The sequence below is a fragment of the Agelaius phoeniceus genome, chromosome 4 (genome assembly GCF_051311805.1).
Source record: "Agelaius phoeniceus isolate bAgePho1 chromosome 4, bAgePho1.hap1, whole genome shotgun sequence".
Classification (NCBI taxonomy): domain Eukaryota; kingdom Metazoa; phylum Chordata; class Aves; order Passeriformes; family Icteridae; genus Agelaius; species Agelaius phoeniceus.
Genome location: NC_135268.1, coordinates 13747952 through 13767585, shown reverse-complemented (window position 1 = coordinate 13767585; position 19634 = coordinate 13747952). Strand labels below are relative to the sequence as shown.

Below are 19634 nucleotides of genomic sequence, written 5' to 3'. Positions count from 1 at the left end.
AGATTCTTCCACAGGAGCCAAATGCCTGAAACAGCTTCAGGCAACACTGCCCAACATCTCCACTTATCACACAGCCCATCCATGAAACCTGGAGTGTTACTTCAATTCTTGTGTTCCTTCTGGGAATTGCAGTATTAAGCTGAGGGAAGCAAAAGGCCATCCTAGCCCAGCTTCATCCCGCAAATCATTAGTGTGAATAAATGCAAGATGGCCAAAGGCACCAAGTACAGCTCACCAGCCAGCTGTACTATGTTCATGACATTTCCTTCTTACATTTGAGAGTACCACAAAGCATCTTTCTCCCAAATTTCTGAAACACTTGATAATAACAAAGGGGATTACAACACAAACTGGTTAACACACTCAAATCAAACACTTGCATTCCAAAATGCTGTCCACGGGAGATGTTTTTTCCACCATCACCATACAGTTCAGACATTCCAGAACCAGGACCTGTTTTCCACAGGTGAAGTGCTTAAATGCCCTAGTACTGGCTACTTAATTCTCTCTTTCATTAAGAAGTTAGCAATGGAGGGTTTGTTTCTATCAGATCAAAAACTGGAATTCTTTCCCAGGCCAGGTTTCTTTTCCAGTCATCTCAGGTCTTAAGGCACTACTATTGTCCACAATAATTCAGGCATAACGTAGTGTGTGTAGCAAGTTTACTTGTGAGAATGCTTTGAGTAGGATACACACCAAGGGCGAGAGACACCAAGAGCTTCCACAATGGTTCCCTATTCCCCAAACTAAGAGGAACCCAACACCTGTTAGCTCATCTCAAACCCCTTCCCTCTGTGCACGCCAAGGTACAGAAGTGTTGCTGCTGGCTCTCCATTCCCACTGGACAAAAATAAGCCCAGACAAGCGGCTACAGTCCATCCAGTTGCAGGTTTCTTCTCCTGGTGACCCTTGCATCAGTGCCAACCTGAAATGCACTCTCAGCTCCACAGGAAATATCCCAAGTCACAGCAGCCCACAGATGATCAAAGGCTTCCAATTCCAGCCTCTGCTGCTCCCTTGCCTCACCTTCCCAGACAGAGGTGAACATACCTGGTGACACCTGCTTAGCCAGATTAACAGCAGTTGATGTTGGTGGGTCCAAAGATGAAACATGACATTGACCATCTTGCTGCTCTCTCCCAGAAGGTGACCCAAGTCAGTTAATTACTGAGTGAAGACCTGCTTTCAGCAGAGAACCCTTAGGCCTCCAAAACAGGAGTGATCCTCTGAGTAACTCTACTCAGCCACAGGCCACACACGATTTATACATCAGACCTATGCCAGAGCAAGGAAAACCAAGCAGAAAAAACCCAACCTTTGAGATGGAACTGTGGCCACTACCGTAGAACACAACTTCAGTAAGAACTGTCACTCTTCAAGCAAGTCAGTTTTATTTACTTTAAAGATCCGATGTTTATAACGTCACCATTTCATGCCATTGTAATTCAACAAGTCAGAACTCAGTGGCCAGAGCCCTGGGCAAACAGTGTTTCACAATTCCCATTTGGCCCGAGACACATTACAATAAGGAAACAAAACTTGTGCTAGAACAAGATCCCAGAGTCTCTCTTGCAAACATGGGAATTGCACTCAAGGTATTAATCCTCTGTTCCACTTGCCAAGCAATCACCTAGCCTTGGATGCCCTGAGAAAGGGACACAGGTGGTTTACTGCTCAGTTACATGTTTCACAATCACAAGGAACAAACCAGAAAGAATGTGTCACACAACAGTGTTAAGTACAAGCAGAAATCAAAATATCAGGGAGGGACATTTATCAAGTTGGCCCCAGAAAGCCCTCAGCTACAAATTAAATATACCCAAGTCAACAGCTTTCTTCATTTCTTATCTGTCTTGCAACTCCTCTTTTCAAGACATTACCAAGAATAGTTCAGTGGAAAACATAAACAAGCTATTAGAAGATCAATATTAACATTTAAATATTTTTTCTACCTGATTTGTTTACTAAGTGCAACTCACAGTTAACACATAATTAACAGTACCTTTCTTGAAACCAAGCCAATATTCAGTCTTGTTTAAATGCCAGTTAAAAGTCCACAGGAGAAAAGGCTATAGAAAAGTGCACAGTTTTTTTCCAGTGCCACGGCTAATATTATACAACCAGCTCAACATGTCTCAAACAGCCTGGTTTTTCAGACATGACTGAATTTCAGGGGATATTTCCTCCCCTTAATAGAAGCAACTCCTTTTTTTTTTTAGTGTGTCAAGAATTAGAGCTTGGATTCCAAGCAACAAAAATAAAGCACATGAAAAAACACAGTGAAGACATTTGTTACAATCTAAAGCTATATTATAACCGTCTAAAAAAGGCAACAAACAATCAAATGCACTTCCAGGATGGCAGGTGAGGAAGGCAAAACAATAACCTCTGGACACAAGGGTATGAATACAAAATACCTGATGGCCCCCATCTTAAATGGAGTGTAAGCTATTTTCTGTTTGTTTTGCATGTGAATTCAGGCTTACCTCAAAGTCAAAGCAAACTCTGGAATGAAGATGCTAGAGAAACCTTTCCCAATAGCACCTGCAGAGCAAACCCTTCTTCATTAAATGGCTTTCACATGGCACTGAACCACTGACCAAGAACAAGGTGACAGAAAGCAAACTTGACCTGAGAGAGCAAAACACCAGCACAAGCTAAGAACACAGTCCTACAGCAAGGAGAATGAATGCAGGTCCAGGGACAGGAGCAGCCACAGGCACAGGGATTTTCACCGAAGGCTCTGCAGAAGACAAGAGCCACCCTGCCCACCCCTTCACCACGTGGAGCACCAGAGCCCTTGTGAGCACTTGCAGCCCTACCAGAGCGTCTCCAAGAATGCAGGACCGAATGAAAGAAAACACAGATACTACCTCAGGTTGACCCCAGATGATTTATTTTAAGGCATGTTACCTGAGCTTTTGAAGTTCCATAAGAACAGTCTGTACATGTCATACTAAGGCACCTTTATCACATAAGAATCGCAACAAAACCCAAGTGGCTCCAGAAGTGACTGATCCTCCTTTTACCATTCAACCACCACACAGGCTTTACTTTGTCAAAGGTACCAAAATAAATACTAAAGTGCTGATCAACCAAATGTTAAAACTGTTGTTTAAGTTGCAGGGTGATGCAGTTTCCCACTCACAATGCCCACATAACACGTTATTTTTACTTCCATTCAAGGTAAACATAGTCAAAGCTGAACTGAAAAGCAACAATGAATGCCCACCCTCCCCCATGTATAGACAATGTAAAATGTTTGCATTTGACTCAACTTGTACCAAAACTCTGCATTAAATGCATAGAAGCTCACTGCCTTCACTTGGCTGGACAACTGAACTAGAGAAACAGTGTGAGTCAGAAGCAGACTACAGGGAAGTAGCAAAATTTGGCCTTAGCAAGCAATTTCTCTTCAGCAAAAGCCCTTGTGGTTCTGCCCAGGTGATGCCCATTGCTCTGGCTCAACAGAACCACACCCTACGCAGTTGGTCCCAAGGCTCCACGGGCACCAGGAGCTGGATGCATAGGTGATTTTATTTGGAGGTAAAGAACACACCAACACATCCCTTCACCCAAGTGCTGTTAGGAGGCAGCAGAGCCCTTGGCCATTCTTTGGTCACTGAACTGCTGTGCATACTTCAGCAGATACATCCACCTACAGGTATGTATGCATACAGCTACGAGGTAATCATGTCACAGATGGAACTTGCCTTGCTGAGAAATGAAAGGAACAGAACCAAAGGGATCTTCAGCAGGACTTGTCTGTGGAGCAGCATGTGGCTCCACACTCTTATCTGAAGATGCTCTCCTGTCCACCAGCCTGTCTGTAAAAAACAAAATGGAACAGAACAAAAAATAAAGTAAAATAAAATAAAAACAGAAGGACTTACACCTATGCAAAGCTATGCACTGTACAGGGTGAGGGAGAAGTATCCTGTATGCTTGTAAGAAGCACAGCTCTTGCCTGTACAGCTGGTCTGGGCAGCTCCTTCCTACTGCAAGGAGACAGGCAGAGTGCCTGAGAGGCTCTGCACCCACACCTGTCCCTGCAGGAGGCACCAGGGTGATCCCAAGCCTTTGTGCAATGCTATGGAAGCTGGGCTGGGAGTTCTTTCTCAGCAAGGAAGCAGACTCACTTTCTTGGCTCCCAATTCTGCATAGATGATTAAGTGGTTACAGGAGCTGTTTAAGAAATCTACTTCTTCACAGTGCTGTCAGAAAGGCAGCATCAGATGTCGCTTCTGGCCCGTCGCTAACCCAGGATCACAGCAACACCAACAACAGAGAAACAACAAGAGCCAGGAGCTGCAAGCTGTCACTCTGTGTCACAGCTTTCCACAAAGGTGCTCAGTTCACAAATCCATCCAATTGCACATTACCTCTTACTGCAACCAGCACCATTCTACTAGGAAAACCCAATGTGTTCTGTCCTGGGAACTGGATCCCTTTTTATGAGAGAAGCGATTAATCACCCCAGCAGTACCCATCACTTCACACACTGACATTAAGCCCCTCAACACATGAAATCTGATGGTAATGCCAGCCTGACAAATTGTGGCAACATCTTCATCCTCTAACAAAGGCTTTGCATATTTACTTAGGTGTTACTGTCATAAACATGCAAGCTTTAAAAATATTTGTCAGATTTAGAAAGATCTTTAATTTATGTAAAAAGCATCAGCTCAACAATACAAACTAGGCTTCTGAGAAGAGAAAGAAAGGATTTGCGTTTTAAACACTAGTGAGCACCACCAACTTGCACACCACTGTATGTGAGTTATAAAGTACAGGACAGCAGCTGCCTTTAGTAAAAGAAAAACAGAACCACTCATCAAATCTGCATCTGCAATTCTCTTTTCTCTGGATGGCAAAGAAGTTACTTAGTACTCAACAGCCTTTTCCCACATATGAGATAACCTACACCTAAAAAGAACTCAGCCTTCAACCTTAATGCATATCTAAGGAACTTCCACTAAGTCTCACACGGTTAGAAACAATTTTATAGGTACAAAACTTAATTTTACAATAAATCTCCTGATCTCCCATTATTCCAGCCAAGTCTGACAAAGCACCAGTAGACAACATGGAGCATAATTATTCCTGCTTTGACTGTAGCAAAGGCATTAACACTGCCAAGTATGCTCACACGATCTTTGGCACAACACCTCCGCTAACAAAAAGCCAGGTTAAAAGGTCTCTGAAGGCTGTGACATGTGTACCTGCATGCACAGCCAGACACAAACCAGCAGTGCTCCCCTTCCCGAGGGACACCAAGCCCCAGGAGCTCAGAGCAGCTGTAAGGCAGCCCATCCCTGCAGACAAGGCTGCCATCTAGTGTGCTGCTGGCAAGGGAGTGACTCGGGGTTATTTCTGCATTTTCTCTAGGTTGAGTAACTAAAATCCCTAATGCTGGTCACTACTGAGCAGAGCTGTGCTGTTGGGTTTGGTTTGCTTTTCAGATACAGCATATCAGGCGAGTTATCACACCCAGCTCTCTTTTGCACTGAATTAACTTGAAGAACTGAGCCCAAAATGTACCTTCGTTATCATCTCCTTTGGTCCTTCCATTTGTTCAAAACTTGTGGCTTAACCAAATCAATCTCATCCAACTTGCATAAGCAGTGCCAGCAGTCCTGAATTCAGAACACAGATTCTGAAAGTGGGTGCCCTTGTGCTGACCTTTGGTACAAACTGACCTGCTCCAGATTCACAAGTGCAAAAAACTAAGGGCCACATTTGGAAGAAGCTTGCTTACAGATATTCTATTCTACTACTGAATCCAATCCTTAACTTGGACTTGGAAGGAATGCTAAGTTTCAGCTAGTATATAAGCTATTTTTCCCAGCTACCAGAGAGACATTTGACTGTAAAATGTGTGCAGCCTACATTCCCAACTCAAAAACAGGAATCTGATTCAATCCACACAGGATACAGGGGAAAACTAACAACCAGAGTCTCACAAACAAACCCACCCAGTCACTTTCCTAAAGGATTAACAGGTAAAGTGCACATCCAATAGGAAAAACACTCAACTGAAGGCAAAGGTATTATTTCCAGTTACTCAAAAATCAACTTTACTATACTTTTAATTGCAAGCAACTTGCTGATAGACAGCCAAGCATATACAATCTGTTTCTTAACATTGTCACATCTTCCAAGTCCCACTAATAAATCTGATCTCAACAAAGCCAGTTAGAGGAAGAGCAACTAACAAGCATGTGTTCAGCAATTAAGAACAGAAGGTAATTCCAAGTAAAAACCATGGAGATAACTGACTTCACGAGGAAAAAGTTTATTCAGCTATTGCCATATCAGTACAATAAACCAGCCCTTACATGTAGCCACTCAAAAAGGACAGTACAAAACATTAACATAATGTAATAGATCAATTTTCTCTCAGGCATTTTCAAAGGACATATCAGACCCACACCATCTTCTGCTCTGGTGTGCAAGAAAAAAGCTGGAAAGGAATAAAGCAAGCAGCCAAAATTCTCTTCCCATCTGACAACATACCTCTGCTGTTGAGAGCCTCTTGGCAATGCAGGTGACACAAGCAGTGTAGAAGAGCTAAGATACTACCATTTTTGCAGTAATTGAGCCAGTAACTACCAGTTTCAGACGGTGAGTTCCTATTGCACGTGTTTTCAAAAAGGAAAAGGAGAGGAAGACAGGCCCAACTGTGCCCTCAAATGCTCAGAAAGAATGTTCTGTACACAGCCTGCACGGTCCTCAGACAGGCAGGTGCTGGAACTGCTGAGCAACCACAGAGCCCTCATTTACTGGGAAGCAAAGTAAGCCTTCAAGCGTCCCTTACTTGATCTTAGCAGGTCAAACTCTCTGTCCAGCAGCTCCTCCTCTGTCAACTTGGAAAAATTGTCCTCTCCAAATGGGTTCCACCCTGACATATCAGGTGGGTTACTGATGTTCTGCTTGGGGTAACTGGCAATTGCTTCAGCATCAGGAATGCCTGACCTGTAGAGTCAGTTCAAAGAAGCAAATAAAGAGAAACATGATAGGATTGGTTATCAGGGTCAAAATCTGAGACATGCTTCACAATGCCAAGTCCTACACACAAGCAATTAAGAGCTCATCCCAAAAAAGCTGAAGGCTGATTTAAAAGAAGCCTAATAGGAACCTAGACATATATATAACCTGGTTTCTAACATCAGTGAAACTGGACAGATCTCTAGGTTCTTTTAAGTCAGAAAGGAAGGGGATTTTTTATTACATACACTGCTTTTCAAAAGAATTAATGCCAAAGTCATAATTTATTATGCAAAGGCAGGTCTGAGGGCCACTCCTCAGGGACTGTATACCCTCTGATGCATACTTGGTGTTACATATTCAGGTCACACCTCTGAGCACAGGAGTTGGCAGCCCTAGCACATCAAGGCCAACTACAAAGCTGCTCTCAACAGGGTGTTTGGAACTCCTTTCAGATGCACATAACCTCATTCAACAGGGACCACTGACCACCCCAAGCAAAGCGGTTAGCAGTCAGTTCCTGGATTAAATCTGTGAACAAGAAATACTGGAAGAAATAGTTTTACAAATTATACCAGGCTCATCTGTTAACAAACTGTCTCCCTTTGCTCCCAAAATATCCTTTACCACTGAACACCCACTGTCCAACTGCTCTAAGTAATCTCTTAATACCAAAGCAAGTAACTTCTAAGAAAAGGATTTGGCAGTGCTCACCACAACTAGCAATGTAAGCCAGGAGTAACCCCCAGGCTCAGCTAAGCCACAATTCTTACCTGTTTGTAGGGTAGGGAGGATCTGCCACTGTTCCACCATGCACTGGGAATGACCTGGGGTAGGAGATTAAGGCTGGTGCAAAATCTTGTGGAGAAGTGATATACTCAGGGGACTGCACCTGCTGTGCCCGCTGCTGAGCCAGCATCTGCTGCTGCAGGAGAGCTTGCTGGTACTGCTGCACCTGAGGAGATGAGGGCTGTGTTACCACAACATGCACAGGCTGGCTGAAACTCTTCTGCCAACTATCAGCGCTGCTCTTGCAGCCACACACAGCCACCACCACCCTTCCAGAACACAAAGGTGCAGAGAAACCACTCCAACAGCTCAGGGAGACTGCTTCTCTTTTCCAGCCTATTACCACTTACATTTCTGTCATTAGTGCAACCCAAATATATGCCACTGCAGCACTACTAACTGCATGCTCATCATACTCCATTCTTAAATCTTAATACAAGATTTCCAGACAATTTCTCCTGATCTTTACAAAACAGACTATGGCAGTTAGCTATTTTGCTTTTCAAGTAAGAATTGGATCTTCACTCTGTTGTGTAACATGTATTTGCTGCTGTGGCTAGTACTGGAGACATCAACCAAGTACATTTCAAATGAGCACAGACAGACCTTATGAAACTTGAGATAGATCCCATCCTATTATTAATACACAAGTGCAACTCCAGACAAGCTAGTTTGGATTAACTTCCCACCAACTAATTATTATTTTAGATGCCAAACCGCATGCTATTTACCATGTCCACAGCTCAGTGTAACTTCTCTTACTGCATCTACACAAGAGTAGATTTACAAGCACAGGCCGTATTTTAAGACTGTACTATCTCTGTGACTTACCATGGCAGGATACTGTGACTGGGCAGGCTGCTGCTGGTACACAGATTGCAGCAACAGCTGCTGCTGGACCATCTGCTGGTGCACTGCTTGGTGATACTGGAAAGACAAAAAATAGCTTTAGAAAGTAATGATGCCGCCTCAGAAATAAGCAGGTATTTTAATTAATGCTTCTTCTGACTATCACATTTATGACTGCACAGCATTTTTTAATTAAGAAATCATATAATCAAGAACCAGCTTGCAATTCAGTCACTGCACTTGAATCACTCTGTTTGGAAGCTTTTTCCTTCCTCCACTCTCCAGCCAATTCTTAACAAAAAAATCAGACAACATATTCTTCACTGGTGCATGTAGAGCCATCTACTGCAAGCACAACATCATCACCTATAATCACACCTAACATGTATCCAGAGCTCCTTTACACGTGGGTAAAGTCTTAAATCACACAGTGGCAAAATGCCAAGCAAGATGGAATTCAGGGTCAAACTGCAAGAACACAGCACAAGGCAAGCAACTTTTTAGACAAACATTACAGGGCCAATGAAGGAACAAAGCAAAAGCAAGAAGGATCAGGAGCTGTTTTAGCTGGAAAAGTACAGGCAGCAACAGCAGAATTGTTGGATGATCTCAAGGGTTATGAACACACACAATAAGTCTCCAACACTTGTCTAACAGCTCTGACTGTACCTGCTGGATATAAGCATCCTGCATGGCGGGCTGGTGCTGCAAGTGGTGCAGCTGCTGCAGTCTCCAGTCTCCCTGCTGCAGCTGCTGGAGGACCCTGTGCTGCTGGGGAGTGGTCCCTTGGGATTGTGAGATATCTTGTCCATTCCCTGGTCGAGTGGTTCCTGTGACAGACAACACTAATGACATCCAGAGCTCTCCCTGGCTGTTTTTCACCTCAAGCTGACACTGTCTGTCAAAATCTCTTCCCAGTCTGACAACCAGGACACCTGGCAGATACCAAGTTGACTTCTTTGCAAGTAATTCCAGGCCTGCAAATGAACCATTTCTACATGCAAGATGCTGGAAGCTTCCACCAAACTCATGACAGCAAGCTGGGTTCCAGACTTCTGCTTTACCAGCATTTAAGTTACACACTGCAGGATCTCAAACCCTTACCTCAAAGCATATGTTCAACACAGAGGGTTGGGTTTTTTCCCCCCTAAGGAAACTATTGGCTCATCCATCAAACTCCCTTAAACAGAACACCTGATGAATTTTGCCACTCAACTGGTTTTGCACCTTTTAAGAGACAGGTGCTACCATAAATTTCTCTGCCACAATGTGTTTTACATTCTGAAGTGCCTGTGAATGATCTGTTCCTTGTCATAAGAGATAAAGCTTTTCAAGCTGGATGTTACATGGATCCCACCTAGTAAAAAGCACTTATATGTGGGACACAAACATTCTCAGAGGCCTTTTGAGACTTTTCCAATACCATTGCTGAAACTACTCTTTCTTTTTCTGCAGCAGGCACATAACAGCATAAAATGCAATTACAAAGTGCTCTAGGTATAAATGTCAGCTATTTCAGTGAATATTTATCACAGCCATAACTCTTTCTGAATGAGAAAAAGAACAAGGATTCTTCAAAAACCCATTTCACTTGCATGAGTCTTCCCTAATTCCTACTGCACCCACAGTGCCATGTAGAATGAATCTGTCAGTCATGAAAGAAGTGACCTGTTTCCAGCCTACAAATATCACCAACCTATTGGTGCTATCTCATGACTTCTTGAGGCACAGGAGAATATGCTTCCTGCTATAAAAAACCCAGTTTGATACAGAAGGGCCATGTACTTTTTGTGAATTATTCACAAGTCAAAATAAGCGTGAACCTTTGTCTACAGTGGGTGAGTTCATTGAAAAACCAGTGTTAAGCACAAGGGAAAAACACTTGCACTTCTCAGTCTGAATTTAATTTTTGCGGCACCTCAAATTTACAACTCACACAGTCAGAATCTTTCAGAAATGAAAATTTGTTTTTCGGTATGTAAAAAAATATGACCAATAAAACTGAGTTGTAAATGTTATCTCTAGTAGAGCAAGAAGAAGAAGAGAGGCAGAGTTGCTTCCTTATTTTGGTCCATCCTCAGACTTGAAGTTACCTTTTTGCCCACGATTAGCAAATTCCCCAGGAACTTGTACTTTGACAGGAGTTGCTGAGCTCTGGATCGCCAGCACACTGGAAGGGGCAGTGCTCGAGTTGGCCTTTGGTCTTTGTCGTGGTGCAATTGAGGTTTCTGTTGGTCCAACAGCATCTGTTATTCTGAAGGGACAATTTTCCCATGTAAGATACTTGATGAAAAGACAAATATTTTACTTCAAATTTGACACAGTACATCTCTTAACAGCTGAGTTATGTCTCAATAATGTGCTACTCTACTTCAGCACTGCATGTAAGTACCTTAAAATTCATTCCCTAAAACTCCAGTCCTGTGCTTGAGTCCACAACACTACAATTAGAAACAGGACTACTGTTCATATGTACAAGAAATAAGAGAAAGGAAAGCATTATGTGTTGGATCAAATTATTTCTACTGCTACGAATTTCTTAGGTTTTTGTTCCTCTTTTTTTTGCAAATGAAGCTGATAATTATAACTGAATGTAGAAATATCTGAGTCACACATGCTGGCAGATTCAAATCCAAATACCTTCCATTAACAAGGAAAGAAAGGGTAAAGGATTTACCCAGCATCAGCCTTATGTGCATACACACTAGATCATAGCAGAAATCAGAAGCATGCAGAGGAATTCCAATGGGCTTGGGTTTGTTTTTATTAACAAGGACAAAAAAAGTGAACCTTTTTCCATAAAAATTTCAATTTCTCAAAAACAATTAACAAAACCTATTTACTTTCCAAATATCAATTCCCCTCCATGGATTCTCAATATAATGAATAAAGCAAAGGAGTGAAATCCAAACAGACTTGAAGCTCTTAGAAACACAGTTTATCTAATGACTTCTACTGAGATAACACCTCATTTCTCCACAAGCGTATGAAAAGAGATTTTAAACAAACACGTAGCTTAACAATATTAGGAGAAAGAAAAGTCACATCCGCTGCTCACCTTGCTTTTATTTGGCTTTTTCTAGCAGCTGCCTCACTAGCTGTCATGGGTTCAGGAAGACTTGAGGGGACAGGAGAATTCTTGGGAAAAACAAATTTGAATAAATTAAAAAAACAAAATCCTGAAAGAAAAAAATTGGTTACATATTGAAGAGGAATACTTGGATTAGAGACCTCCACATGCCAAGGCCTCATGCAGAACTCAGAGTTGTACCTGAAAAGGGTTTACCTTATCAGTATCTCTACATCCTCTCAGTGTGTGGCAGAAGTAAAGCGGCACCTGACTGGTCTGACTTTTGTCAGCTGCTTCACTTCAGGTACACTGCCAGCTATCAACCATAAGGTACAACACGGTCTCCAAACACTTTGTGGGACTGAACAGACACTCACTTCGGCGTCAAGCTCTAAAGCAAAGACCAATCTTTGGAGGAAAACTGTTTTTAGCACACACCGCTCTTCCACCACAACACAAATTCCAGAAAACCATGCAGCACCAAAGCTTTGATGGGCTTTTACCTTACCCCCACATGAAACACATTCCTCAATTCCGCATCACCTAGACTGTTTTGTGAGAAATATAACAGTTTGGGGCAAAGGAGGCCACCAATCCTCTCTCATGACAAGTGCACATAACAAATGCAAATCTAAATCTGGTCACAAACAGAGACAGTTAATTATCAAGTATTTAATGACTTCCTGGTTTATTTTAATCTGTGTGGCCAAAAGGCAATGCTTGAATTTACTGAGGACATCCTTCTACAACAATAAAGGAAAAAAAGAAATTCAAAGGGATCTCAGAAAATTCATTGGTCTGCTTCTGAAGACAGAGATTGCTACAACCAATACTTGTTGCAAACTCAATTTTGAGATGGATTTTTCCTGATGCTTGCCTTGAGAGACACTTTATAATATTCAACATTAGCTAAAGTCCCCATTAGTAGTACAGACATAATTATATCTGTGAACAAGTGATGTTGGAGACCAAGCTCAGACCCCCACAGAAAGCAAGGCTAAGAAGGCAGGCTGACTCAAGTACTGCTCTGTTTGCTTTCCAGCTCCCTGGAGTCCTTCCAATGGACTACCCAATTACTAAGGATGCCTAAGCAAAGGGTTTATCCAAGAGCAAACTACATGGCTCTTGACACTCCACTTACAGCATTCAAGCCTTCTACTGTCAACAAGGTTAATATCTGTCTATTTCATATTGATTGTGTTAAGAGATTACTAATGGCTAAAATCCTAAGCCAGGTATTGGAATGGTATCAATATAGCCCACAGAGCTATGCCCTCACAATTAAGAACATATTTTATTTACAGAGATGTTTTAATTTATATTTTATTTACTCATACTGTGTGTACACAACAGGAGCTTGACATGTTCTCTGCTCTGTGTTACATTCAGGAACCAGGCATGTGACAAGAACTGATGTGATCTTTCAGCTCCTCTCACTGACTTCTCAATATTACCTACATAAAACACTGAAAATACAAGGAAAGTCAAGAGTACTTACATTTATATTAGACACTGGACACTCCTTTTTGGCAATTTTAAAGGCAAAGTAAGATACTTGAAAGATATCAGGTCTCTTCTCTTGATCTGGTTCAAGCATATATCCTGCAAAAATTGATAAGACTTATCGCTGCTAGATCACAAAAAGCTGTTGAGACAGCTACCAGCAAGGAAAAAATTCAGCAGTTGCACCAAATCAGCTTACCACCAAGAGTCATTTGCACTGTTATCTTGGGTGTGGGAGACTTGTTTTAATATTTTTTGTCAAGTCAAATAGTTTATAGGGTCAAAAAACAATTGCAGAACATGCATGCTGCTCGATAAGCTGACACAGCTGTGCAAAAGGGAACTTAAGTGAAGTAGGAATTAGTAACTGCAGAGAGAAACAGCACAAAACCAACTCACTGCACTAACATTTTCCAGGATTAACACAAAATTCAATGTAGCTAAAGCAAGATTGACACATCTTACTACATCAGTCTTTTCTCTGTAGGTTTCATTGACTATGAACAACTCTGCATATAAAAAAATACAGTTTCATGAATAAAAGGACCTTTCCCTGACAAGACAAAATTCCTCATGTTCCCTGTTAAACACTTGCTTCCCAAATCAAAAGGTCTGTTGTTTTTCCAAGAAATCAAATATAACACAGTATATATAATCCAGCAATCTTGCCTAGATAACCAGAGAACATAAATAAACAGTCAAATACACCTTCTAAAAAACTTAGGCCTCTAAAAATATATTCTGCTATGAAGTAAATGAACACTATGAAAATTAAACTGCTCACTTTTGATGAGCAAAGAGAAGTACACTTGCACAAATGCTCAGTAGAACAGCCAACCTACCATGTCATTTTACAAAAATCCTCCATGGGTTGAAAAACAGTATCAGACAGATCCTAGAATTTTACACAAAGTTATTATTTCATGTCCTGTATAGTTCAGTGCAAGTTTAATTTTTAAGAGATTTTACAAAATAAGAGATTCCAGCACTCAGCTGCAGCACCATGACATGGAATCAGAACACTCACTGAAGTGACTCCTGCCACTTGATTGTGAAATGTTAAACTCATAGGGTGGGGCACCTTCAGCTTCTTCCTCCCCAGTCACTGCCTTGTTAAAGAGCTCAGATGAAGCCACAGTCCCTGAAATACCTTTTATGACCAAGTGCAGCTTTTTATGACTTCCACTCCAAATGGAAAGAAGGGAAGTTTACATAAGGACATTCTGCATCACCCAGATATATTCCATGTCAGTACTGCTCATCTTGGCACAGCCATTCATTGAATTAAAAAAATCTGCATTCATACCTAGGAGAAAGGATTAAAACCCATACTTTTCTTCAAAAAAAGTAACACAGTGACAGAGAAAACTACTTAAGTCCTTTGAAAACTCATCTCATTTTGTCAGTACTGGCAGAAGGCAAGTGCTTACTATCATTACTGCTGTTTCTCAATTATGAATGTGCACTCAAAAAAAGTAGTTGGGATTTGGTATTGCTTATTACATAAAAGCATAAGCTATGTGGTCAACAACACATCCATAGCTTAGACTTATAAGAGCTCCTATTCAAACCTTGTGAATTTTTCATATGCTGTCCATCTCACTCTTTCAAGGGAGCCCACTCTAAGCTGAAAACAAGGACAATACTGATGATTACTCTAAATATTAGTTCCCACATCTGTGTCTGGGTAACAGATAAATCACAAGCCTCAGAACTGCTTCATGTCCAAAATTTTCCTTAACACACTTAGTGCTTCCAAACTGTTGCCAGAGCTCAAGTCTGACACTTGGGGTTGCGCAAAACATCGCAGATTTTTGTTCCAGTATAAACCATGCAACTACTATTAAAATTGTCCCCAGTGAAATTAATCTCAGCACACTGATGTTGCTATGCTAAAGCAGCACTTCAAACTTATCTAAGCACAACTGCACAACTTGGACAGAAAACACACACTTAAGGGTAAAAAAATATTAATCAACAGAGCTAAACAATAAAGAGAAGCAGTCTTGGCATTCCCCCTATTCCTCTGGGATTTATCAACACCCAAAGAAAAAAAAAAAATCATCCCTGAGTCCCAGAGAAACCAAAGGGTTCCCTTGAGCTTCAAGGGCTCTTGGGGAGTTGAGAGGCACAGCTGGAGGTGGCAGGGTTTGACAGCAGAGGTGCTGAGCAGCAGCTCAGAGCTGTGCTTTGCTGGCTTGGTGAGCTGGAGGGGCTGCTGCAGTGCCTGTGTACTTACTGATCAAGCAGTGCATGCTGTGCGAGTACCGCGAGCTGTCTGGGATGGTGAAGCTCCCGTCGCAAATGGCCACCTGACTTTCTCCAAAGGGAAGGGAAAAGAAGCACAGCTTATACAGCAAGCAGCCTAGTGCCTGTAAAAGAAACACAAACCCTGTCAGGGGATGAGAAAAGCCCTTGCTACCACAGGGCAGCACTAACAACGCTGCCCCCTGGCCACAGAGATGTTCACATGCTGTGTGGGAGCTGCACTTTGGAAGACAGCTGATGTGATGAGCTGATGGGACAAAGCTGCTCTTAAAACACTTGCTCTTGCTCTGATTCCTGTAGCACACCCAGTACAAACCAGAGCACACCAAGCACTGCATTCTCAGCGTCATGTCATGACTCTTTGCACTATATTTCCTGTCTTAGTCCTTGTCTGTTCATCAACTACTAAAAATACCTTTCTTAATCATGCTGGCAACAGGTTTCCATAAGAAATCACTGGGGGCTATCAAGGAGAAACCAGAGCCAGCATAAGAAGAGATGCTCTAAATCACATCCCCCTTCCTTTAAATTAAAAAAAAAAAAAAAACACATGGGATTTATTTTATTTACAAAAATCTAACTACCCAAGACACTTCTACTGTTGTGTTCTATAGCTGCCCAACATGTTTAATTTTCCAATAATTAGTTTTTCAGTCAGTCAATGCTGGTTTTAATTCCCCCTTCCTTTACCAGTCCCATAGATCATACTATCCAATTTTTTGCTTACCCAGATATCTGCCTTGGTAGTAATGGGTTTTCCTCCATATAGATTGATCATCTCAGGAGCTCTGTATGATAGTGTAGTGTACCTAGAAACATAGAGAGGACATAGCTAAAAATCTAGCATCACAAGTGAGAGGGTGTTTTCCTGATCCACCATGCACACACCAACCACACAAGTTTCAGACATGTGCTTGGAATTGTCTTGCATGATGCACATCATTAGTGCATTGCAGCATCACAAATATCTGGAGCAGCAGTATGAACTATCATACACAAAAATAAGCATTAAGTCAGGTTAAGTTGGCTTTTAGTGTTATTGCCCCAAAGCAGACTTTTGCCAGAGTAACTGTGAATACACAGCCTGAGGGGAATGACTGCTGAGTCCTACAAGGGCTCTCCCTATCCCACACTGATGGGATATGCAGAATGCAGACTTCAGAACACTTTAAAAAACACTCCAAAACAACTCAGCTGGTAGTTCAAATACTTCAGAGATGGAAAAAGCCTCTATCACTTCATGACTTGAAAACAAGCAGCCTGTATTTACCCCTCTGCAGCAGTTAGGCCAGAAGAGCAAAATCAAAATAATACATGTTTTCAACGAGTGTGTCTAAGAAAAGTTGAAATATTTTTCTGATCAGTCTCAGGAGACTGGACATGGACCATACTCTGCAAATGAGACTCAGCATAAATGCATTGCAGTACTTCTTTACAATCAAGCAAGTATCTTAGCAAGTATTTGCTTAGCAGTATTAAAAAAGCACAAATGAAAAATATCCAACTCCTAAAATGGCCAGGAGCCAGACCTATATTTTTGAACAATTTACTTTCACAACAGCATGCTTTTTGCCAACAGCTTTATTCTTAAGAATCACAGCTTTGAAAAACAATCTGTGAATAAATGGAGGAAATCTTATCAAATACTTGCAGTTTTTTACTGTATTTATGCCAAAATTAATTCCAAATCAGCTATTAATTTCAATTTATTAGTGATACATGCACACCACACTATAATACATGGAGTTTCCTGGCAGCACAGTCATTGCTTATGACAGATCACCTAAAAGTGAACTTACTTTTTAATTTCTTCTTCAACCATATTAACACCATCTTTTTGAGGGTTCAGGTATTTGTTAGTGGCACTGCCAAAGTCACAGAGAACATAGTTCCCATTATCATTTAACAACAGATTCTCCACCTTCAAAGAAAACCAACACACAACAGGTGGGTTAACATAAAAGCATGAACTTCCAGGTTAAGCATTACTCCATGTTCTCACACACAAACATGAAGTTTTGCCAAAAATCAACTGCTAAACTTTGTTTTAGCAATAGATGATGTCCTATAGTTAATGTCTGTTTATAGCTTCACCAACAACAAGCTCCCAACTAGAAACCTGTCTTACAGAAATCTCTCCCATACCCTCAACCCTCTTCAAGCAGATCCCTGATTTTAGCCTAGATTTTCTTACAGTGAAGGTCATACCTTGAGATCCCGGTGAACTACAGGTGTTTTGCACTGATGCAACCGGGCAACAGCTTCACAGGTGTCACAAAATATCCTCATTACTTCTGGCTCCGTGAAGCCTGTCTGCAGACGCTGGTTCATCTGGTTCACAACTTGCCCAGCTAAAGAAACAGGAGAAATCTCTTTCAAGTAATTCCTATCAGGTACAGAAGTAAAGAGTTATATGCATTAAGTCCACAAATATGATGCAGGAAAGTTTTCCTCAGTTACTGTATTTGAACAAAATAAACCTTGTTTCCCAACCGCACACTCCTGTATTACCCTAAAGAGAAAAATTATTGGCTCAAATGAAAACAATCCAGTCCCTGAGGCTGAAATGTGTTTGAAACCAACTGCTGCAAACACAAAAAAAGAACCCATCACAACAATATGTCACCTCAAAACTTTCTCTTGCATTAGGATCTACAACCCAAATGCTGTTAAGTGAATTCATTCTCTGAACACCCTCTCTGTCTTTCTGGGAGACAAAGGAGGAAGAAAGGGGAAGCAGGGAAGGAGGGAAACAAAGTCCTGAACTCATCCTCCAAGGAAGAAGACCTCCTTTTCCCTTTCCATAGGGTTTCTTTTAAGACTGGCAATCAATACTTCCCTGCTCCTTGCAGTAATTGTACCAGACACCACTAAGCTCTTCCTACCACAATGCTCACTGCACACAGAGATGAAGAAGGATTCTTGCAGAGACACAGCAGGCCCTTGGTGGGCATTCTGTCAAACAAGGATGCTTACAACACAGGAAGCCTACCATTGTCAAGTTGTATCACAGCTGACATCCACAGGGTTATTTACCAGGGCCATTAGGGAAACAGTACCACCAATAGTGAGTCAGAACTGAGCTCCCAGAATGGTACAGAAGTTCATCCATACAAGCAGGGTAAAGGGCCAAAAATGTGGCCATTAGTTTTCAAGTTCTCCTTAATCCATTCCCCAAAATCTACATTAATCTATATGGTCTTTGGCTCCTCATGGTACAGACTGCACAAACTGTAAGGCTCACTACTTATACTGCAAATATAACCCACATACACCTCAGCTCAAAGTATTGGTCAAGCAGTACAGACCATGGGAGGCTTCTTTCCAGGAGTATTTACTTTGTGCTGCAGCACTTGTTGCAGAGTATCACCAATTACTTGGGTTAACCACCATCTCGTACTAGGAGGCCAGCACCCAGTCTCCTTAGATTTTAGACAAAATTCACAAGTTAAATTCATTGGCAAGTTTATACCCTACATATGTGAACTGAGGGGAACAGAACCACAAAACAGACAGTCCCTGACTTAGGTTTGTTTCAAACAAAGTTACATTGTCAAGCAGGAACACGTGGCTAACATCTTTCTGGACAGCACTATCAACCTGAACTTCACTACGTCTATTTGTAGGAAATCACCTGTCAGGTGAAGCTTCTTCAATGTTGTCATCTAGAACAAAAATAGCAGAGGAAGCAAAGTGGTGAAAATTTGCTAATCCTTCCTGTTGAGTTACATTCCAGACACCTGTTGCTTAGCACCACCAGCAGAACAGCCCAACTGCACTTCATACATAGAGAATTAATTTCCCTGTTTGTAACCATATCTAATTACAAAGCTTTGCAAAGATTTAATTTAGACAGTCCTAGGTAGCAATGCCAGCAGAAGAGTGAAACTACCTGGATTCCAGCTGAGAAACATACATGTTAACCTCCTATATCAAGGGAATAGTTTTAATCAAAATCACAGGTGATAGTACAAACTTTATCCTCTGTATACCTAGGCGAGGACTCTTACCTCGACAGTACTCCATGAGGATGAGCACCTCCCACACATTATCACTTAGTGAGTTTACAGCACAATCCAAATAACTCACTATGTTCTTGTGCCCAGATAACTCTTTCTGAAAAAGAAAATGGATATTACACTTCAGTACTGAGAAAACAAAGAGCAAT

At 41.6% G+C, this 19634-nt stretch overlaps 1 protein-coding gene across 5 annotated transcripts in view; it reads right to left on the bottom strand.

Moving 5' to 3' along the window:
- Positions 1-19634, bottom strand: part of BMP2K (BMP2 inducible kinase) — a 49274-nt gene that overhangs the window by 10622 nt on the left and 19018 nt on the right. For 4 of the 5 annotated variants that reach the window (XR_008534221.2, XR_008534222.2, XM_054632645.2 and 1 more), the window contains exons 3-15: positions 19477-19582; positions 17675-17817; positions 17266-17387; positions 16194-16275; positions 15438-15570; positions 13194-13297; positions 11684-11763; positions 10719-10879; positions 9295-9455; positions 8608-8703; positions 7761-7942; positions 6818-6975; positions 3714-3827 (exon numbers count right to left, since the gene is read on the bottom strand). Coding sequence is in view for 3 of the 5 variants with exons in the window: in XM_054632645.2 (XP_054488620.2) it covers positions 3714-3827; positions 6818-6975; positions 7761-7942; positions 8608-8703; positions 9295-9455; positions 10719-10879; positions 11684-11763; positions 13194-13297; positions 15438-15570; positions 16194-16275; positions 17266-17387; positions 17675-17817; positions 19477-19582 (1642 nt within the window). In the remaining 2 variants the exon portion in view is untranslated. The remainder of the gene's footprint in view (positions 1-3713; positions 3828-6817; positions 6976-7760; positions 7943-8607; positions 8704-9294; positions 9456-10718; positions 10880-11683; positions 11764-13193; positions 13298-15437; positions 15571-16193; positions 16276-17265; positions 17388-17674; positions 17818-19476; positions 19583-19634) is intronic. The other variant, XM_054632646.2, reaches the window with a different exon arrangement.